The sequence below is a fragment of the Dendrobates tinctorius genome, unplaced genomic scaffold, assembly GCF_039654945.1.
Source record: "Dendrobates tinctorius isolate UK_male_01 unplaced genomic scaffold, ASM3965494v1 ptg000073l, whole genome shotgun sequence".
Classification (NCBI taxonomy): Eukaryota; Metazoa; Chordata; class Amphibia; order Anura; family Dendrobatidae; genus Dendrobates; species Dendrobates tinctorius.
The window spans coordinates 10,765,332-10,788,906 of record NW_027361741.1 but is presented as its reverse complement, the minus strand read 5'-3'; the positions used below and the strand labels follow the sequence as shown (position 1 = coordinate 10,788,906).

The following is a 23,575-nucleotide window of genomic DNA, read 5'->3' as shown; positions in this document are numbered from 1 at the left end:
AAACCACATTCAAGAAGTTTATTAACCATTTAGGTGCGTCACAGGAATTTTTTGAATATTTAAAAAAAAAATGAACATTAACTTTTTTTCCCCAAAAAAATACTTCAGGTTCAATTTTTTTTTATTTTACCAAGGGTAACAGGAGAAATTGGACTGCAAAAGTTATTGTGAAAATTGTCCTGAGTACGCTGATACCTGATATGTGGGGGGGGAACCACTGTTCGGCGCATGGCAGAGCTCAGAAGGGAAGGAGCGCCGTTTGACTTTCAATGCAAAATTGGCTGGAATTGAGATCTGACACAATGTCGCGTTTGGAAAGCCCCTGATGTACCAAAACAGAGGAAACCCCCCACAAATGACACCATTTTGGAAACTAGACCCCCCATGGAACTTATCTAGATGTGTGGTGAGAACTTTGAACCCCCAAGGGCTTCACAGAAGTTTATAACAGCCGTACAATTAAAAAATCATTTTTTCCACAAAAATGATCTTTTCACCCTCAATTCTAATTTTTTCAAGGGTAACAGGACCCTAAAAGTTATCATGCAATTTGTCCTGAGTACGCTGATACCCCACATGTGGGGGTAAACCACTATTTGGGCGCATGGCAGAGCTCGAAAGGGAAGCAGCGCCATTTGACGTTTTTGGCTGGAATTGAGATCGGACACCATGTCGCGTTTGGAAAGCCCCTGATGTACCAAAACAGTGGAAAACCCACACAAATGACACCATTTTGGAAACTAGACCCCCCAAGGAACTTATCTAGATGTGTGGTGAGCACTTTGAACCCCCAAGGGCTTCACAGAAGTTTATAATGCCAGGGCATGAAAATAAAAAAATCGTATTTTTTCCACAAACATGATCAATTAGTCCCCAATTTTTTTATTTTCCCAAGGGTAACAGGAGAAATTGGACCCCAAAAGTTGTTGTCCAATTTGTCCTGAGTACAATGATACCCCATATGTGGGAGAAAACTATTGTATGGGCACACGTCGGGGCTCGGAAGGGAAGTAGTGACGTTTTGGAATGCAGACTTTGATGGAATGGTCTGCGGATGTCATGTGCGTTTGGAGAGCCCCTGATGTACCTAAACTATTGAAACTCCCCACAAGTGACCCCATTTTGGACACTAGACCCCCCATGGAACTTATCTAGATGTGCGGTGAGAAATTTGAACCCCCAAGTGCTTCACAGAAGTTTATAACGCCCGGGCGTGAAAATAAAAAAAAATCATTTTTTTCCACAAAAATGATATTTTTGCCCCTAATTTTTTATTTTCCTAAGGGTAACAGGAGAAATTTGACCCCAAAAGTTGTTTTGCAATTTGTCCTGAGTAGGCGGATACCCTACATGTGGGTGTAAAACACTGTTTGGGCGCATGGAAGAGCTTGGAAGGGAAGGAGCACCATTTGACTTTTTCAACTCAGAATTGGCTGGAATTGATGTCAGACGCATGTTGCATTTGGAGAGCACCTGATGTGCCCAAACAGTGGAAACCCCCAATTCTAACTCCAACCCTAACCCCAACACACTGCTAACCCTAATCTCAGCCTTAACCCTAGCCCTAACCCAAGCCCTAACCCTAATGGGAAAATGGAAATAAATACATTTTCTTTTAATTTTATTATTTTTCCCTAACTAAGGGGGTGGTAACGGGGGGGTTTGATTTACTATTTATAGCGGGTTTTTATATTTGGCAGCTGTCATACGCTAAAAGACGCTTTTTATTGTAAAAATAGTTTTTGCATCACCACATATTGAGAACTATAATTTTTCCGTATTTTGACCCACCGAGTCATGTGAGGTCTTATTTTTTGCGGGACGAGTTGATGTTTTCATTGGTACCATTTTCGGGCACGTGAAATTTTTTGATCGCTTTTTTTCCGATTTTTGGGACGCAGAATGAACAAAAACCAGCGCTTCATGAATTTCTTTTGGGGGGTGCGTTTACACCGTTCCGTGTGCGGTAAAAACAGGATTTTTGGGTTGCTTACCGTAAAATCTGTTTCTCGGAGCCTTCATTGGGGGACACAGAGACCTTGGGTGTATACTGCTGCCACTAGGAGGCTGACACTATGCACAAAAAAAGGTTAGCTCCTCCTCCGCAGTGTACACCCCACCGACCGGCAGAGAATTCCTCAGTTAGTGAGAAAGCAGTAGGAGAAGTAACAGAATAGGTTGACAACATAAACAACTCAACTGTAACCATTCAACCAAAGTAAGAACAGGAGCTGTAAAACATGGGAGGGTGCTGTGTCCCCCAATGAAGGCTCCGAGAAACAGATTTTACGGTAAGCAACCCAAAAATCCTGTTTTCTCGTTCGCCTTATTGGGGGACACAGAGACCTTGGGACGTCCCAAAGCAGTCCCTGGGGTGGGAAACAAACTTCCATCAGGCCAGCGGACTCACCACCGCGGCCTGCAGAATCCGTCTACCTAAGCTGGCGTCCGCCGAAGCGTAGGTGTGGACTCTGTAGAATTTCACAAACGTGTGAACCGATGACCATGTTGCAGCTTTGCAAAGCTGCAGTGCGGAAGCTCTGTGGCGCACCGCCCAGGAGGCACCCACTGCCCGAGTAGAGTGGGCCCTGATACCCGGAGGGGCTCCGCGACGCTTAACACGGTAGGCTTCCAGGATAGCCGATCTGATCCAGCGAGCAATGGTGGCCTTTGACGCCGGGTGACCTTTCCGCGCTCCATCAGGGATAATGAAAAGAGACTCTGTCTTTCGCAAGGAAGTCGTCCTAGACAGATAGACTCTTACCGCCCTAACCAGGTCCAGCTTGTTCAAGGACCGCTCTCGGGGATGAGTTGGATTCGGACAAAAGGACGGTAGCACGATATCCTCGTTGAGGTGAAACGAGGACACCACCTTCGGAAGGAACGAGGGCGGAGGCCGCAGAACTACCTTATCCTGGTGGAGAACCAGAAAGGGAGAGCGGCACGAAAGAGCTGCCAATTCCGACACGCGCCGGACGGAGGTGATGGCCACCAGAAAGGCTACCTTCCAAGAAAGGAGAGAAAGGGAAATATCCCTGAGGGGTTCAAAGGGCGGACCTTGCAGAACCTCAAGAACCAGATTAAGATCCCATGGATCCACGGGCGCCCGGTACGGCGGGACCGTGTGAGCCACGCCCTGAAGAAAGGTCTTAACCTGAGGACGGGAAGCCAACGTTTTCTGAAACAGAATGGACAGCGCCGAAACTTGACCCTTCAGGGAACTGAGGGCAAGCCCCGCATCCAATCCTGCCTGAAGAAACGCTAGGACTGAAGGGAGCGAAAAGGACATGGGCGTGACGTCATTGGTCTCACACCAAGTGAAATAGGCCTTCCAAGTACGGTAGTAAATCTTGGAAGATGATGGCTTTCTGGCTCGGATCATGGTCTGAATTACGTGGTCGGAAAATCCTGCTCGTTTCAGAACCTCGGTCTCAACAGCCACGCCGTTAAATTGAGCGGCCGAGAATTGGGGTGGCAAATCGGACCCTGAGACAGCAGAATCGTTCTGTCTGGAAGCTTCCAGGGGGCGTCCGCGAGAAGGTTGACAATGTCCGCGAACCAAGACCTTCTGGGCCAATTCGGGGCGATGAGAATGACCGGAAGTCCTTCTGCCTTGATCTTCTTCAACAGCTTGGGAAGAAGAGGCAGAGGAGGGAACAGGTAGGGAAGTTCGAACTGGGACCAAGGAACGGCCAGGGCGTCGGCGCCCACTGCCAGAGGGTCCCGAGACCTGGCCACGAATTGTGGGACTTTCCTGTTGAGGCGAGACGCCATGAGGTCTACATCCGGGGTTCCCCACCGAAGGCAGAGCAGATGAAACACTTCCGGATGTAGGGACCATTCTCCCGCCGCGAGACCCTCGCGGCTGAGAAAATCGGCGGCCCAGTTGTCTACGCCGGGAATGTGAACCGCGGAAATTGTCGGAACGGAAATCTCCGCCCAACGAAGAATCTTGGACACCTCCGCCAGGGCTGAGACACTCAGTGTTCCCCCTTGGCGGTTGACATATGCCACCGCTGTGGCGTTGTCTGTCTGAATCCGTACCGGCAGTCCCTTGAGGAGCCTTTCCCAGTGGACCAGAGCAGGATGGATCACTCGAATCTCCAGAACGTTGATCGGCAGCGCTGATTCCCGATCCGACCATCGACCCTGAACAGTGTGGTTGCGGAACACAGCACCCCAACCGAGGAGACTGGCATCTGTGGTTACTATCTGCCAGTGAATGGGAAGGAAGGATCGACCCGATAGAATGAGAGGTGACGACAACCACCAGTTGAGAGACCGCTTGATCCGGTAAGAAAGATGGACAGGGCGATCCAGGGACCGAGGCGACCTGTTCCACTTCGATAGAATAGCCTGCTGGAGAGGCCTGGCGTGAAATTGGGCAAAGGGAACTGCCTCTATCGCCGCCACCATCTTTCCCAGGACCCTCATGGCTGTACGGAGGGATGGGAATCGCGAGGTCTGCAGCGATCGTACTTCCTGCTGCAGAGAGAGAATCTTTTCTTGTGGGAGAAAGACCCTTGACCGACGAGTGTCGAACAGAAGACCTAGAAAGACCAGGCGTTGGGTAGGAACCAGACAGGACTTTTTCCTGTTGACGATCCACCCGAAATTGGAAAGAGTGTCCAGGACGATTGACAAACTTTGGTGAGCCTGTTGGAATGAGGGAGCCTTGATCAGAATATCGTCTAGGTACGGGAAAAGAACGAGGCCTCTGACTCTCAACAAAGCCATCAACGCAGCCATGATCTTCGTGAAGACTCTGGGAGCGGTGGCAAGACCGAAGGGCAGTGCGACAAACTGGTAGTGGTGCTGTCGAATCGCAAAGCGCAGGAACTTCTGATGTCCGGAGAAAATTGGAACATGTAAATAGGCATCTTGGATGTCTATTGAGCACATGAATTCCTGCTCCTCCATGGAGGCGATGACCGAGCGAAGCGACTCCATGCGGAAGTGGAGAAGGCGGACTTTCTTGTTGAGCAGCTTGAGATCCAAGATGGGTCGAACTGCGCCGTCTTTTTTCGGCACTACAAACAGGTTCGAGTAGAACCCCGTGAAGCGCTCCGATTCGGGAACGGGCACAATCACCCCGGAACTGAGGAGAGCGGCAATAGCCGTAGAGGACCCCGGGATCAAGGCTGGATCCTTTGGAGGCCGGGATTCGAAGAAACGATCCCGTGGGAGAGAGACGAACTCTATCTTGTATCCTGAGGATACGACCTCCCTGACCCAGGCGTCCTCCACGGCGGCCAGCCAAACGTCCCTGAAGGAAAGAAGTCGACCTCCCAATTGGAAAGGCCCCTCGCGTGCCCGATGATAGTCATGCTGAAGTAGACCGTCCAGATCTAGATCTGGACGGTCTGCCCTGGGAGGAGTGGGGTCGCCAGGAAGGAGTGGGTCTGAAGGAAACTTTCTTTCTCTCCTGGCGAGCCTGCGGTCTCTGTTGGCTGGAGGAGTTGTCCGCCGTATTGAAACGGCGGAAAGTCCAAAAGGGTCGAAACTGACGCCTTAGAGGGGGTCTGCGAGGCTTGGACTGAGGGAGGAGTGAACTCGTGCCTCCGGTGGCGTCCTTAATAATCTGGTCCAATTGGGACCCAAAGAGGCGCACCCCCTGAAAAGGCAGGTTAGTGAGGGACTTTTTAGAAGACAAGTCCGCTTGCCATGCCTTTAGCCAAATTGTACGTCGAATTGCAACAACGTTGCTTGACGCCTGAACTGCACAGGATGCAGCATCCAAGGAAGCGGAGAGACGATAGTCCCCAGCATGGGAGATCTGATTGGCGAGATCGGCCAAATGCTCCGGTTGCGCCTTATCTAAGATGCCCTGACGAAGGTTGTCTGCCCACGTGGCTATGGCCTTTGCTGCCCAGGATGAAGCAAAGATTGGACACACCGCCGCTGAAGCCGCTTCAAAGGCAGACTTCGCCAGGGATTCTATAATCCTGTCATTAGAATCCTTTAGGGACGCCACGCCTGAAAGCGGGAGAACCGTGTTATTGGATAGCCTGGACACGGGCGGATCGACCGAGGGAGAGGCCGACCAGTTGTCCGTGAGCTCCTTAGCAAATGGGTAGAGTATGCCGAGACGTTTTCCTCTTTGAAAGCGTCTGGTCGGATCCTCTCTTTCCTTGGTAAAAATTTTCCCAATCTCGGAATGGAAAGGAAAAACCCTGGAAGGAGTTTCTGCCCGTCTGAACGAAACCTCCTGATCTGAGGATTTCGCAGGGGAGTCAGCAATATCGAAGGTATGATGGATCGCAGCAATGAGGTCCTGCACTGTGACCTTCATCCTTGCATCTTGGTCTGAATCCAGCTCTAAAATCCCCTCAGATGACCTGACCAAAAGCGCTTCCCCTGACTCGGGAGAGGAGGCCCGAGAGGGAGGCTGGTGAGAAGGGCTATGCGGTGAGATGGGACTAGGAGAGGATTCCGGCTGGGAATCTTGCCTGGGTCTTTTGCGACTACCGCTGGCTGACTCAGATGGAACAATTTGGGACCTGCTTGGCCCTGCCGAAGTGTCCAGGGGCAACTTATCAAGAACGGCCACCAGGGACTGAGACACCTTGGTGAGGTCTGCCACTGATTGAGATAGCGAGGAGGCCCAGCCCGGCATGGGGGGCTCACTCACCACTGGGGCTATGGATGGCTCCTGAGCGGCGTCAGGCTGGATTGGATTGCTACAATCCAGGCAGAGGGGAGTGGACTGGCCTGAGGGAAGTTTGCGATTGCACGAAGAACATGCAAAGTACTTGACTAAAGTGCAGGGGGGGGCGGTAGAGCGGGTACGATCAGACTTAGAGTTAGACATAGTGAAAAGCTGAGGTAATGCCGGAAGGTTGGGGGACCGAGGGCGGAGAAGGGTCAGTCTGCAGTGCAGAGCTACTCACGGTCCGGTGTCCCCAGAAGCGACGCTCTGTGACCTGTCAGTGGATGCAGGTCAGAACGAAATCCGGCCGACAGACCTCCTGAAAAAAACCAGCTGGAGAAGATGCTAGGAGCTGGTGCCCGGCTAACAGGCTGGGAAAATGGCGCCTTCCTGAGAAAAAGCGCGCGTTCAGGAGAGGAGGGAGGGCGGAGCACCACGCAGGGTTAACAATTCACCGCCCTCTAGCCAAGAACAGGCTGAGCAGGTGAAGGACAGGCGGTGGGAGGGCCTGGGAAGAGCGGGAGAGAAGCCCGCTTAGAAGAAAGGGGCGGGGGGCGTGGCCGCGACGCAGCGGTAGGCCCGAACTGAAGCCGGGGCCTAAATTAGTTGCGGCGGCCGCCTGTCAGCAGGGGGTCGGCGCGGAGGTCCGAAAAAGTGGGACGCTGCAGTCGCAAGCCGCTCCCAATGGGAAAAAACCCTGTGCTCCCTGTCCCCAGAAGGGGGGGGAGGGAAGGGGGGGATGCCCAGCAAGATTGAGCTGCCTATAGCCTTGTGGCGACTGCGAGCGACCGCAGCGCCTACAACCGGGGTTCCCCTGTGACCATTGAAGAGGCGACCGTCGGGAATGGGCAGCCAGGTAAATAAATAAAAAAAAAAAAAAATATAATACTCACCCATCCACGATCCGTTACCTGTCTGAAGAAGTCTTGCGTCTCATCCAACCGACAGGCTCTGGTAGGCGAGTGGGAGGGAGACTGGCGACAAGGACCCCTGGAGTCGCTGGCACGTCTTGGTGTCGGCGTCCGTCTGGCTGGTCCTGCCGCGGAGAACTGCAAGGATACGGGGTGGCAGTACATGCCGTACTTGCAGACTCCATGTGGGAGTACAGATGTGACTTTTCACTCTGTATCCCTCCGTAGAACCTGAAAAGGAACGACGCACGACGAGGTAGATATGGGTCTAATAAAAGACCCGTGTCCACCTCCTACTGACACTAAGCTAAACTGAGGAATTCTCTGCCGGTCGGTGGGGTGTACACTGCGGAGGAGGAGCCAACTTTTTTTGTGCATAGTGTCAGCCTCCTAGTGGCAGCAGCATACACCCAAGGTCTCTGTGTCCCCCAATAAGGCGAACGAGAAATTGATAAAGCGGTTTTATTCTTTGGGTCAGTACGGTTACAGCGATACCTCATTTAGGTCTTTTTTTATGTTTTGGCGCTTTTATGATATGAAAACAATTTTATATAAAAAATAATTATTTTTGCATCACTTTATTCTGCGAGCTATAACTTGTTTACTTTTTCGCTGATGACGCTGTATGGCGGCTTGTTTTTTGGGGGACAAGATGACGTTTTCAGCGGTACCATGGATATTTATATGCGTCTTTTCGATCGCGCGTTATTGCACTTTTTGTTTGGCGGTATGATAAATCATTTTTTGCTTCGTTTTTTATTTTTAAGGGGTTCACTAAAGGGGTTAACTAATGGGACAGTTTTATAGGGCAGGTCGTTACGGACGCGGCGATACCGAATGTGTGCACTTTTATTGTTTTTTTTTTTATTTCCAAAAAATGGATTTATTGGGGGAATATTTTTTTTTCTTCTAATTTGGCAATTTTTAAAAAATTATTTTAACACTTTTTTTTTTTTTTTTTAACTTTATTACATAGTCCCAGGTGGGACATCACTGTCCTGTGACAGATCGCTGATCTGTCACATCACAGATCAGCGATCTGTCACAGGCACTGCTGCAGACTTCCTCATGCCTGCGCTTTGCAGGCACTGAGGAAGCCAGCTCCCTGCAGGCCCCCGTCGCCATCTTGGATTCAGGGGCCTGCAGGGAAGGAGCCCCTCGCAGCACTGCTGCACATTGCACTGCTGTGGGGGGCTCAGAGAAGCACGGAGGGACCCCCCTCCCTGCCGATGCTTCCCTTTAACCCCCGATACACCGCGATCATGTTTGACCGCCCTGACACATTGTGCTGGTTGTCAGCAGTGATAATTAGCTGACACCCGACCGCGATCAGCGGCGCTCACCACGTGGGCGCCGCTAATCGCTGAGACGTACTATCCCGTCCATGGGCATAGGGGCCTGGGTCCCATGGACGGGATAGTACGTCTGATGTCAGAAAGGGGTTAAACTGCAGCATCAAAACAGTGAGAGATCCATTTTATAATACTAATAATGGAAAGAGTTTGGCGATCCTGATGATCAATTTAACGCACCGACCATTGCCTAGGTTGGATAACAATTGTATCAAACGCTCTGCTGATAGAAGTGGCATTTATGTGTTGGTATAATTAGAGAAAAGTATATTAGGATGTAGAACGTTTCCTTATACAATGACTGCAGTTTACTAACAATACATATAGTACATAAAGTCGCACCTATTTTCACTGGAAAGCCTGGAGGGAATTGTAGGGTTATAAAGTCCCGCAGATGAGCAAAGTGAGAACTTGTCCGGGCCATTAGATCAATGATGGGAGTGACTTGCTCAACTAGCGAGAGAGGGAAATCTTCACACATCCACAGAGTGCCTTTAAATCTGTTAATAAGTCACAGGTTTTCTACTGAATATACTGAGAATCGGATTGAAAAGAACTCACACATTATATACATTTTATATACAGTCATGGCCGAAAGTGTTGGCACGCTTGAAACTGTTTCAGAAAATGAAGTATTTATTTCAGACAATTATTGCAATTACACATGTTTTGTTATACAGAGGTTTATTTCCTTTGTGTATATTGGAACAAAAAAAGGTAATGAACAATTTGCCTTTTTTAACTCAAAGCCCCAAAAGTGGACCAGACAAAATAGTTCGCACCCTCAACTTAATATTTGGTTGTATACCATTTTCAATAAATAACTGCAATCAATCGCTTCCTATATCCATCAGCAAATTTCTTACACCTCTCAGCTGGAATATTGGATGATTCTTTTGCAAACTGCTCCAGGTCTCTCATATTTAAAGGGTGCCTTCTCCCAACAGCAATTTTAAGATCTCTCCACAGGTGTTCAATGGGATTCAGCTCCAAACTCATTGCTGGCCACTTCAGAACTCTTTACCGCTTTGTTTCCCATCCATTTCTGGGTGCTTCTTGTATGTTTGGGGTCATTGTACTGCTGAAATACCCATGACCTAGGCTGCCAACCCAGCTTTTTGACACTGGGAACTACATTGTGGCCCAAAATCCGTTGGTAATCTTCAGATTTCATGATGCCATGCACATAGTCAAGGCACTCAGTGGCAGAGGCAGCAAAACAACCCCAAACCATCTTTGAATCCACCACTATATTTGACTTTAGGTACTGTGTTCTTTTCTTTGCAGACCTCATTCCAGTTTCAATAAACTGTACAATGATGTGCTTTCCGAAAAAGCTCTATCATGGTCTTATCTGTCCACAAGGCGCTTTCCCAAAACGATTTTGACTTGCTCACATTTCTTTCAAATATCAATGGATAGTTTGTGCTGACACTCATGCACCCTGAGATTGCAGGACATCTTGAATTACTTTGGAACTTGATTGGGTCTGCTTATCCACCATTCGGACTAGCCTGCGTTGCAACCTTTCATCAATTTTTCACATCCTGGGAGATTAGCTACACTGCCATGGGTTGTAAACTTCTTGATTATGTGGCGCACTGTGACCAAACAAACCTCAAGATCTCAGAACATGAACTTGTAACCCCTGAGATTTTTTTTAATCATTTTTCAACAATTTTGGTTCTCAAGTCCTCACAGTTCTCTTCTTTATCTGTCCACCATGCTTAGTGTGACTCACACAGACACACAATGCAAATAGAGGGGATAAGTTGACTATCGGTTTTCAGTTGTTATTTTCATACTGCCCACACATGTTCCATTTCACAGGCGAGTTTGAACAAGCATCACGTTTGAAAAAAATTTTTACCCACAATTTTGAAAAGGTGCCAACAATTTTGTCAGGCCCATTTTTGGGGTTTTGTCTGAAGGGATGACCAAATTTGCCTCTGTTTTGTGCTGTTAGCATACAAAGGAAATGAAGTGTAATTGCAAAAATTTTCTGGGAGAAATACCAAGTTTTCCGAAACAATTAAAAGGGTGAAAAGACTTTCAGCCATGATTTAAGATGTGTGTGTATACACACACAAAAGTATATTAGCGGTAAGACATGCCATAGTCAACGTCACTATAAATATCCTTGTATGAAGCATTAGGGTGAAAATTTATATTAGACACAAATACATGCAGATTCTAATATACTGTGGGAGAAACTAGTGCATGCTGTAATTTTTTTCATACGCAGATTCAGTCCGGGAAAGAAAGAAGAAAAAAAATTAATTACTCATCTACACTGCCCTACTGAATAACATTGGTCCAAGTGCGGTCTGTTTTTCATAAACAGCAAATTGGGCATAAAATACTGTCCTGAGAAGGAGCTCCAGAAAATTGGGCAGAAAATACTGTCCTGAGAAGGAGCCCTAAGAGAAAGAATGTAAATCTTCATTCACACCTACTCACTTCTGGGTCCTTATGGCCAGATCCTTTGGCCTTCCAATGTCCCGGTTTTTAAGGTCAAAATCAGGGTTGAAGTATTCCTCTGGAGTGATTGCAGTCGGATTGTTGGCTGTTGCAAACTCTGTGGTAAGATCCTGAAAGATGGCAGTAATGCAAACACATAAGGGGATACCGGAGATGAAACAAACAAGCGCCTGAGCAGACAGTGCTTACAAGACTGCAGATCATCTTTTACTTGGGTTACTATTTTCCCTTTTGGCCATATTTGTATTTAAAGGCTGTGTTTGCCATAACTTCGATATTCCCACTGTTCTTCTCATATGACCCCCTGTGTCACAAGTCTTGTACATAACACTTTACTCCCTACCCCCCTACGCAACTGTAAAGATCCCTCCCTTGTCCATCAGCTAAATGTATTATAACAAGGAAAAAAAAAAAAAAAAAAAAAAAAAAAAAAAAAGATTTTCCCATTTTGAAGACTAATAATCACAGTGGGAGCACAGTGACAGTCCATGAGTAATGGGATCCTGCACATTTAACATTTATATTTGGGCAGGTTCAACTATAGTTACAAAGCCAAAAAAATAATAGTTCTCTGTGGTTCATTGTGTTAACAGTAACCGCGCTGCTGAGAACTATGGCAGCCTATGTGCACTGTGCAATCTATTACAGATCGCTTAGGGCGCATCGTTACCTTTGGTCTGCCACTGTAAAGAGGCTATTAAAATAACGGCAGAATGGTAAAAGTTTACTGATTAGCGGTCGGATCATGCAGATGTTTGGTCCATGCAAGAAAAGCAGCTGAAGCTTCCAGAACAAGACTTTAATCTATTTAGGACCACATGCCATGTACAATACATGGTACTAGTAACTTTAAACTGCACCATCAAGAAATCTAATTATTTTGTTAACCCAAGAAGCATTTCTTTTATAAAGAAAATAAAAAAAGGTTCTGTTCAATAGACGACGGACTAAATTGCTAAAGTGATCTTTTCATTTTAGATCTAAACCACCAAAGAAAGTCTCAGGAAAAAAATACCAAACTGAAGAGGGAAAATCAAAACAGAGGATGCTGAGCTTTACAAGAGGATATCCAAATCATAACATTTTTACCCCAACAACCCAATGATCTAATGCAGACCCTCCAATGATGGCTCCATTGGGGGGGAGATAATGTGAGTGTTTTTTTTCCTTTTAAACATCCTCATTCCTCAGTAGTAAGTACTGTATATACTTGTGTATAAGCTGAACCGAGTATAAGCCGACTCCCCTAATTTTGCAACAAATAACTGGGAAAACTTATTGAGTCGCATATAAGCCTATGGTGGAAAATGCTGCAGCTACTGGTAAATTTCAAAAATAAAAATAGATACCAATAAAAGTAAAATTAATTGAGACCTCAGTAGAATAATTTTTTTTTTTTTTTTAATATCCATATTGAATCAGGAGCTCCATATAATGCTTCATACAGTTTATGATGGGCCCCATAAGATGCTCCATACAAAATACGTCCCATATAATGCTGCACAAAGGTTAATAATGGCTCCATAAGATGCTCCATAGAATAATATGCCCCATACATTATGCCCCCATAATATGCCCCATACATTATGCCCCCATAATATGCCCCATACATTATGCCCCCATAAGATGCTCCATACATTATGCCCCCCATAAGATGCCCCTATAAGATGCTCCATACATCATGCCCCTATAAGATGCTCCATAGAATAGGCCCCATATGCTGCTGCTGCTGCAGCAAATAAAAAAAAAAAAAAATGGCATACTCACCTCTCATCGCTGGGGGGGCCAGGTGCCGGTGTCCTGAGAAGGCGAGGACATTGGCGCGCTATGGGAGACAGGTGCCGGTGTCACCGCTGGCTCAGGGCACTGGCGATGTTCACCTGTCCCCGTTCCATCGCTGCATGCCGCTCTGTCTTCCGGGTCCCTCTGTCAGTGACTGTTTAGGCAGAGGGCGCGCACTGACTACGTCCTCGTGCCCTCTGACCTGAATATCACAGCCAGAGGACGCGGAGGACAGAGCGGCCGCAGCGGTGGACCGGGGACAGGTGAATATCGCATATACTAACCCCTCCTGGCGCGGTCTCTGCAGCCCCTGTGTTCTCCCACATTCTCCGGCAGCTATTCCTTCCTTCAGCGGTCACGTGGTACCGCTCATTAAAGTCATGAACATGTGCATATTCATGACGTTAATGAGCGGTACCACGTGACCGCTGAAGGAGGGTGCCTGAGACCGTGGGAGAAGCAGGGGGGGGCGGCAGAGACTGCGCCAGGGGGTCAGTTTGAACAGACACCCCCGATCCCCCTCCTACCCCCGGTATATGACTCGAGTATAAGCCAAGTGGGGGGACTTTCAGCCACAAAAAATGGTTTGAAAATCTCGGCTTATACGTGAGTATATATGGTGTGGGTGTGTGGGTGTGTGTGTGTGTGTATATAAAATCTTATATTTGATTACCCCTTTAATGTGCCTGGAAATTCTTCTTTGTGATACACAATTTGCTCAACGGATGGTGATTATACATACATAGTATATTACAAAAGGCAAAAGAATCATTACATCGCGAAATCATTAAAAGCCAGGAAAATATACAAAGAACACTAACACTCACCCCTTGTGCTCCAAACTGGTGTTCTACAGTCCCCAATAAAGACTCCAAAAAGTTTCTGTCAGCTAAAGGATCAGAAGAAAACAAAAAAAAACACGTTATGTTCAATATACATTATACAGACACAAAATAAGTGCATATATACACACACAAACAGGACTGGGTGTGGTATGAAATGCACCCACTTTTCACGAGTAGCTCAATGCTGCCTGCCGTACTGCTTCTTTCCGGAGTGTTTTACCTGAAAGTCCTGCCGTATACAAACACACATTCCTAACAAGTTCACCAATATAGCAGCTCAGTCCCTTTTATTGAAGGTGGGGGAAAAATTCTCGTTGAAGAGATGTGGTCCCTTCTATAAACCTATTGGTAAGTTTGTAAGGGGTCACCCTCCACTGTGATCTGGTCATCAATTTTGTAGTCCTGATAAACCCCTTTAAAACCTTCCTTACCAGGTAATTTTCTGTGAGGTTTTTTTTTTCGTCTTTGCTTTTCCCGCCCCCATCTTCCAAGAGACATAACTTATTTTTATTATTCAACATGCCCATGTGAGGGCTTGATATTTGAATGAGGCGGTGTACTTTTGAATTACATCATCCATTTTATCATGTTAAGTACTGGAAAGCAGAAAAAAAATTCCACATGTCCAAAGAAAAGTGTAAGGTTAGGGTTCTTCCGCCATGTCCAACCTGCAGCGTCCAGATGTTACAGCATAGTGGATGGGATTTCAAGAAATGCCATGTCCACTATGCGTGCGTCCAGAGACGTCTGCGGCTCACCCGCAGAGACGGACAAGTGGTTCGTCTTTCACGACCGCAGCATGTCTATTTATCTTGCGGAGACGCATTCACTATATGGTAAAAATGACCTGACAATACGATTCCCCAAGTTAGCACAATTAATACCAATTCAAAATGATCTCAAACATTTTTTTTTTTTAACTGGTTAAACAAAAAAATTCAGCAAAAACAAACTTTTTTTTTTCTGAGAAGCACCCTTTAAATTTTTTTAGTTGATGGAGCTGTGTGAGAGCTTGTTTTTTTTGTGCCGTGAGACGACGCTTTTATTGATACCATTTTGGGGAAGATACGATGATTTGAATGTCTCTTATTCAATTTGTTCACTTGCGGTGCCCGAATAAAATGGAATACTGGAGTGTAGATTTTTTCTTAGCGTTTACTGGTTAACTAATTTTACATTTTAACAGATCGGACTTTCATGGATGTGGAGATAAAACACGTGCAATTTTTACATTTTTTATTAAAAAAAGGGAAGGGTGATTTAAATATATTATATATATATATATATATATATATATATATATATATATATATATATATATATATATTTTTTTTTTAACTTTTCACTGTATTTTGTAGTCCTTTTTAGGGACCTGCACGTGCAATCATCTGCTTGTGCAAAATACAGCAATACCACAGGACTTCTGTGTATCCAAAATCACGGTGATCTATAAATGCCAGCAACGGGTTGGCCTCCATAGGGGTACTGTCGAATGTTTACAAGAAGAGTAATTATATTAATCAGTTAGATAAGAATTAATAATATCTCCATATAAGGAGCATATATAAATAAATATGTTCCTATTTAGTCAAAATCAGCATACAGACTAAATTAGAAAGCACGCTGCAGTATTAGGTTGCTATAGCACAAAGGGAATCACGTGATGGTTCTATAGCCATAGAGCATGTATAGATGGATAATATAAATGAGGAAGAAGGAGGCAAGCGCCAAAACGCGCGTAGGGGACCCGGCTGCACGTCTACACTTTGGGTAAATAGACTTATGCATCTCCATTTATTCTCATTGCATATGTACTTTAATTTTTACATGGTAACTTTAGCCAGCATCACTTCAGTACTTATGGCAGAGGTTTATTAGTTTGAAACTTTACTATAATTGCACCTTATTTTATGTTTGTCTGTCTCATTTATATTATCCATCTATACACGCTCTATGGCTATTTAACAATCACGTGATGTATTTTTAACTATTAGCCTGTTATGGTCTGTAATTGCACCAATTTTTCTAAATGACTAAGCTAAACTCCTGTGCATGACTGTTTGGTCCTATATTATATTCAAAAGATTTTTCCACTTTAATTTACCTTTATATCGAGACTTTTCTTCTTCTGTTAAATGTTCTGTCCGTGTTTTGGTAACAACATTTACATTATTGGCAGAGTAAACCTAATGAAAAGAAATTATTACATAACCAGCAGAACAAAGAAATAGCATGTGATTATAACCATAGCATTATATATGGATGGCAATGCACACAGTCATTACCTTTGCTTCATAACCATTCACCGATTCCGCTTTGTCCGTTCTCCAGCCCCAGAATCCAGACTTTGTTCTGAAAAGAAACAATTACAAAAATAGAAAGAATTATGGTAAGAAAGGATTTATTTGAGATGGACAATATAGGTCACAAAAGGCCCCGTCTCACATAACGAGATTGCTGAAACGTCACCGATTTTGTGACGCAACAGCGATCTCGCTACATGTGACACATAGCGGAGACCGCCCCCCCCCCACACACACACACTGGATATCGCTGATCGTGCTCGAATGTCCTGGGCCATTTTTTGATTGCTGGTGTCCCGCTGGCCAGCATGCATCGTTGCGTTTGACACCGACGAGCGACCTCGTTAGCGACGCAGAACTCGGACGCAGGCGGGAGTCGTCAGAATAGCTGCTGTGTGACAAGGTACCAACGATCGCCGAGGTCGTTATACAGATCGCCGGATCGTTGCTGCGTCGTTGAGTAGATCTGTGACAGCTTACTAGCGACATACCAGCGATCCTTACCAGGCCGTATCGTCGGGAACGCTGGTGCGCCGCTATGTGTAACGGTAACCTTACTTCTATTTAATATCAGTCATATTAATCTTTGTTTGGTAAATGGTTCCATTATCAAAAAAAATCTAAATAAAAACACAAAATGGAGTTACAGGCTAATTGAAAAGTGTTCAAATGCCTGTCCTTACAAAATGTAATGGCAGAAGCTTTCAGTGATCAGCTCATATTGTCAGGATAAGGTTTGCTAGGCCATACAGAGGACATGTAGTATTACATGACAGTCATTCACATGAATAACGGATCTTATATTTCACATGCAGTCAGGTCTGCCAAACTAGTACTTACTCATATATGTAAGCTATATGACCAACAAGTGTATCCCTGGCTTCCGCCTAATGATAAATCATGCTCTGAAAACAATTACAGACTTGGATATAGATGGATTGATTGATGGAAGACACCTTCGATAATGCCTAAATTTTAAATGAATGAATTCAGCATTTTTTTAAAAAGCCAATACATTCCTTGAACACCCGAGTACATCAAGAACTATGAAGAATACATATATGGGATGATTCATCAAAGCTTTAATGCCACAAAAGCTCTGAAAAGTTGTTACATTTGTCAAATTTATCAAAAGTGCTGTTTTGTAGGCCAGAAATGCTACTCTAGTCAATGACTGGAGTAGCATTTCGTCCAGGCGCACACCACTCAGAGGTGCTAAATTCATTAAGGTGGCATGTATTTCTTAATTAATTTGGCGCCTCCCGTACTCCATAAAGAATTGCATAACGTGAGTATGTGCTACACCAGTCCAGAGGAATCAGACATTTTAACACCCCCAAAGGATAATATTTCTGAGCCTGGAACGTGCTAAAAAGCATGATGGAAGCGATAACTAAAACGGGTGAGTAATACTGCCCAGACTGAAGAGATGCATGCCGTCGTTCATCGGAATACCTTTCAAATGCAATTGAAGTGGTGTCCAAGGAGGTGTTAATAACCGGGGAGGTGAGCCTCTTGCTGACTTCCCGCTCTGCTGGCTGCATCGAATCCAAAGTAATGCCCTCGATCTCCTGTGAGATGTCAAAGCGTTCCTTTGTGACGGTCCTGTCATCGTGGTTGATCTCCATCAGCTCTGCCCAGTTATCTGTGGACATTGGAAGTCTGTTTGTTTCTTCACAGCATTAACTGGGAAATTAGATTTAAAAAGCTCTCAACATGAAAAGAAGCCATAGCCTTCTGTGGGTTAATCAGCCCTCAAAAGCTTTTTGTCAAGGCTTATATTACAAAAGGAACGTATCAATAAATGGCACTGAGTGGTGAGATTTTAGAGGATGTAGACACTTTGTTATTTAAAGGGGTTATCCAGGAATTTTCCATGGGGCGACACACCGACAGGCAGGTAGCAAACTTCCTGTCGCTGGCTCAGTGATCACAGACCGCTCCTGCTGGCGATTCAGCTACTTCACATTAGCAGAGCTGCTCTGCTGACATGCACAGTTATGCAGCAGGACGCTGGCTGTTAATCAGCGTGACATCAACAGTCATCCCAAGTCAGCAGAGCGGAGCGGAAGAGAAGCAGCTGCTCTGTCAACATGACCGGAAGCCGCAGAATTCTGAGTCGGCAGAGATCAGAGCGAGGCACAACAAGCAAGTAGTCAGCAAGTTAGTTAGTTACCTGCCTGTAAGTTCTTTAGACAATGAAGGAAATAAGTCCCATATAACACTTTTAAATGCATGTAATTTGGGTTAAAAAAAATGGCAATAAAAGGTTAAGTAAACACTTTGCAGTTTAAATCGTATTACGTATTGTGGCCTGAAAAATGAGCCAACTAAGGAGGAGTCAGCCAGCCGTACTGACAGGAGAATTAGAAACACTTCTTTGTCTTTCTGAGCTTATCTTGGCCAAATTATGACACAAATGCAGCTCCCATGTTAAAGGGAATCTGTCACCCCATTTTTGGCCTATAAGCTGCGGCCACAGCCATCAGGGGCTTATCTACAGCATTCTGTAATGCTGTAGATAATCCCCCGATGTAACCTGAAAGATAAGAAAAAAAGAGTTAGATTATACTCACCCCGGCATTCGGTCTCGGTCCGATGGGTGTTGCGGTCCGGTCCGGCACCTCCTATCTTCATACGATGCCGTCCTCTGCTTCCCTTCCTGTCGTGGCTCCGGCGCACTGCTCTGCCCTGTTGAGGGCAAAGCAGAATACTGCAATGCCCAGGCGCCGGACCTCTCTGACCTCTCCCGACGCCTGCGCACTGCAGGGCCCTGCTCTGCCCTCAACAGGCGCCTTAACCGGACCTACCCCCCCCTTTCTGTCGTTCAGCAGCCAGAAAGGTAAGATGGCAGCCCCCAGTGGCTGCATTAATACAATAAAGAAAAAAAAAAAAAACCATACACACCACTGAGTCACGCTTAGGGGACAATATTTTTTTTATACTATTTTCTTTTCTACGTTAAATTATGAAAAAACACAGCACCTTCCCTTTAAGGGAATTTGTAGAGCCAAAAAACACGTTAATTTTTTAATCCCAGCATGGATTTGTTAGTTTTAATGGATTTCTATTAAAGGATTTTTAACCTCCCAGACGGATGGATGTGCCATGAGTCCTCATCAGAACTGCCTCACAGACTTATTTCGAGAGAATTCATTCTGCAGCCAGCAATGGAAAGTGCAACATGGAGGCTGTAGAAAGAAAACTAGCTAGCAATAGAAAGTGCAACATGTGGGCTGTAGAACACAAAACATGAAAATTCTTACAGCGAAAGACAAATGCAAATTGATAAAGCCAAAAATACACTTATTTAAAAGGTTATTATAATGTTCCCTCATCAGTAATGAACCGCTGCCTGCCAGATTCTTGTTTTCTGGGGAACGGCAAACAAGAAGAATGTGATAAAGTCAGGACAGGTTGCAATCTGAAGAAACGGCTCCTGAGAAGTGTCTCAACTGTCGGAGGAGCAGCATAATAAAGATTCATCATACCGCTGTCAGATGATGCAACAGGGCTGTGACAAGAAGAAAGTTTCCTCTTGCTGACTGACTGTGCATGGAGGACTGAGGCTAGATAAAAATTCTTTATGCTTAGTCAGCGAGAAGATTTACTTCTCCCGATTTCACAGCTCTGTACTGCAAATCCTGGGCACAGTTCTGCAGACACACACACACACCCTGGTAGACCCATGTCGGTCTGGAACACTTGTGCAACTGCACAGTTCTTTCAGTGATTGGGTAAAACGTTAAACGAGAACTCCTCTCAGAAACAGTTGGCTGCAGACTATAAAAGACAAAAACTCTCTTTTCTATTTACAGAGCAATACTACATAAAGCATTGGACAAAAGTTTGGTCACATTTATTCATGTAATGGTTTTTCGTGTTATATTGGAATGTAGCCATCGTAGACTCAGACTGAAGCAGCAAAACCACGAAGTAACAAGGAGTCCAAAAAAAAACACAAACTGGGAAACAAACCAAAATGTACGTTAAACCTTAGATTCCTCAAAATACCCCCTTTTACTCTTGATGACGGCTTTACAAACCCTTGGTATCCTCTAACGCAGCTTCATCAAGTAGTCACCTGGAATGGCTTTCAATTAACAAGCACACCTCATCAAAACTTCATTTGTGGAATCGCCAAAGTTCAAAAAAGGGTATGCAACTATTAGGATTTTTTTTAAATAGGCATTTTTAGTGCACTGTTCCACATAGTACAAAGCCCTATTTCACAATAGCTTGAAGCCAGAATATTGTAAGAACCACTCAACCAAGTAGGCATGGTCAAACAATCTGGTAAGTTGCTAGAACCATGAGGACATTTTCAAGTGCAGTCAGGAAAAGTAATCATTATGATGAAACTGGCTCTAGGAGGACTGGCTCTGTAAAGGACTACCAAGAACCACCTCTGTTTCAGAGGATGCCTACATCAGTTACCAGCTCCAAAAACAGCAAATTGATAGATCAGATAAAAAGCCCTCAATGATCCACAGACATCAAGTAGCGGACACATATCAAAATCAACTGTCCAGAGGAGACTGCAAGAAGGCTTTAATGGTCAAGTTGCTACAAAAAAGCCACTACAGAGGACTACAAACAATAAGATTTATTTGGGCCAAGTAACACAAGGATAGTTTCTACATGTGCCCACAATGAAGCATGGAGGGTGAGGGGTGACTGTGTGGGGATGCTTTGCTGGTGATTCACAACAGCATGGCTGCCACGGGACTCCTAGACAAAGCATTTCCATGTGAAACGTGCATTGCATCCATGGATCCCTGCCTCCTGTTAGGCATCTCTTGATTTTTTTATATTACTTATGTATTATCGATACCTCTATATTTGAAGTGTTCTAATATAGCTGTACTTACTATATAAACTCTGTACATTTACAGGGTGGGCCATTTATATGGATACACCTGGGTGGGCCATGCATATGGATACACCTAAATAAAGTGGGAATGGTTTGTGATATCAACTTCCTGTTTGTGGCACATTAGTGTGGCACAAACAGGAAGATGATATCACAAACCATTCCCATTTTATTTAGGTGTATCCATATGCATGGCCCACCCTGTATATGTTTTATATGGGTGGTGTATTTGGTTTGGTCGATCCTCCACTGAGCCACTCCACTACATACTTCCCATTTAACTGATGCATGTGTATGTTTATGGGGTTTTTTTCTGTTGCGATTGGCACGAATTGACTAAATGCATTAGGATATCCAGGTTATCCATTTATATGTTGTTATGCCAGGCAGGTTATTATTTATTACACTTTCCAGGTGTCCGCGCTTTTAGCCTCACTTGTGGTCATAATATTAATACTTATGGCATTTGACTTTTCAAATTTGAATAAAGTGATTTTTTATTTTTGGCTTGCCTTTGCCTTATTATTGGTGTTGTCTCAGCATTCTACAAGGACATGCCATCCAATCTGGTTTGCACTTAATAGGACCACCGCTTGTATTGCAATAACACAATGATCCAAAATACACCTCCAGGCTACGTCAGAGCTATGTGATCAAGGAGAGGGTTGGAGTTCTGCGTCGACGACATGACATTCACCTGACCACAACCCAATTGCAATAGTTTGGGATGAGTTGGACAACAGATTGAAGGCCAAGAAACCAACAAGTGCTCAGCATTTCTGGGAACTCCACCAAGACTTTTGGAAAGCCATTCCTGGCAACTACTCTGACGAAGGATGCCAAGGGTGTGTAAAGCAGTCATCCCAGTAAAAGTGCGGAGTGGGTACGTTGAGGAATCAAAGTTCTGACACATATTATAAATTGTTTCATTACTCCTTATATCCATCTGTTCCTTTGTAAATTCAGAGTCAAGACAGCAGAACCATGCTGTGGGCAATCCAAAAGAATAAGGCTAAGTGCACACGTAGCACAAAATTTCTGCTGAAAAACCTGACTCCCTTCCCAGAAACCGCGCCTTTTTTTCTGCGCATTTTACGTGCGGTTTTTGCGCAGAAAACGCGCGATTTTTATGCGCTTTTTCCCGCACGTTTTCAAAACGCATAGAAATAGCCAGAAACGGGGAAAAATCTGCGAAATTAATGAGCATGCTGCGGCTGCGTTTTTTTTACCGCAATGCGGTTTTTTCGCGGTAAAAAACGCATCAATATGCACAAAATGCATAGAAATGAATGGGAAGCTTATTTTTAGCGGTTTTATTGGAAAAACCACTAAAAATACCGCTAAAAAAACTGCTGTGTGTGAACACAGCCTAAGAAAGCAAACCTCTGAATTAACAGATGTGTCTAAACTTTACACTAGTACAGTATATTGGAGCAAGAGATTATATTTTGTCTCCTTTAACATCATAACATTTCCAGGAGGCGATCATGCCTCTTTGCTTGTTCACATGTTGAATTTTTCAACTAGTCCTGTTTTTGTGATGGCATATCATGAAAGATTGGATGCAAACAAAATAAAATACACAGCTTACTCTGCTACTTTTCCCATCAAAAAGAAAAAAAAAAACTTGGTTTAGCCAAACAAAACTAAAGGCAACAGATCTAGAAAATAAAATCTTATATTATAGATGCTTCATTTTTCATGTTTTTGGTTACAAGAAGTGAAAAGTGAACGCACAATGCAGATTTGTACCCAGTCTAAAATAGAGAAAGGGAAAATATAAAGAAAAAAAGCACAACTGGAAAATATTTTTAGAACCTGGCAGACAAGGTCATGAAGAAGATCAGATCTCACCTTCCTCTTTAAATATAAAGCTATGCTTTCCTCGGATCCAGCTCATGTTCTCAAAACCCAACAGAGTGGCATCAACACGAAGTTTGGCCCCACTTTTCCATATCCGACAAATATCGCTGGGACAGACCCTGGACACCAATGGAACTGCAAGATAGGGGACAAATACGTTAACATATTTTTTTTTTCCTCCCCAAAGCAAAAAACAATGTTACTTAGGGGCAAATTTGCTATATAAAGTGCGATTTTCAGCACTTGCAAAGTTAGATATACAGCCGCCGTCAATCGTTTCCAGCTATTCTTCCTACAACCAGAGAAGATACAGTTTTGGTTTTCTTATTGCATATGGATGTATTAGAGAAGAAATCTCATCAACACCTTTATTCCATAATCCACTCTAATAATTATCTACGTAATGCTCTACAAGTGTATTAAAATACTTAGAGAACGCAGTCTTCCATGGATTCCAGCACCGCCCTGGTCATCTTCTGGCCCATATGATCTGAAAACAGGCTAGACAGCTCACAT

The 23,575-nt window shown here is 44.7% G+C and overlaps 1 protein-coding gene across 5 annotated transcripts in view; it reads right to left on the bottom strand.

The window, feature by feature from the left end:
• Nucleotides 1-23,575, bottom strand: part of ANKRD13A (ankyrin repeat domain 13A) — an 82,678-nt gene that overhangs the window by 11,704 nt on the left and 47,399 nt on the right. For all 5 annotated transcript variants that reach the window (XM_073582644.1, XM_073582646.1, XM_073582647.1 and 2 more), the window contains 7 exons: nt 23,051-23,194; nt 17,779-17,968; nt 16,306-16,372; nt 16,125-16,206; nt 14,003-14,064; nt 11,373-11,503; nt 9,255-9,412 (listed from right to left, as the gene is read on the bottom strand). In XM_073582644.1, coding sequence (XP_073438745.1) covers nt 9,255-9,412; nt 11,373-11,503; nt 14,003-14,064; nt 16,125-16,206; nt 16,306-16,372; nt 17,779-17,968; nt 23,051-23,194 — 834 coding nt within the window. The remainder of the gene's footprint in view (nt 1-9,254; nt 9,413-11,372; nt 11,504-14,002; nt 14,065-16,124; nt 16,207-16,305; nt 16,373-17,778; nt 17,969-23,050; nt 23,195-23,575) is intronic.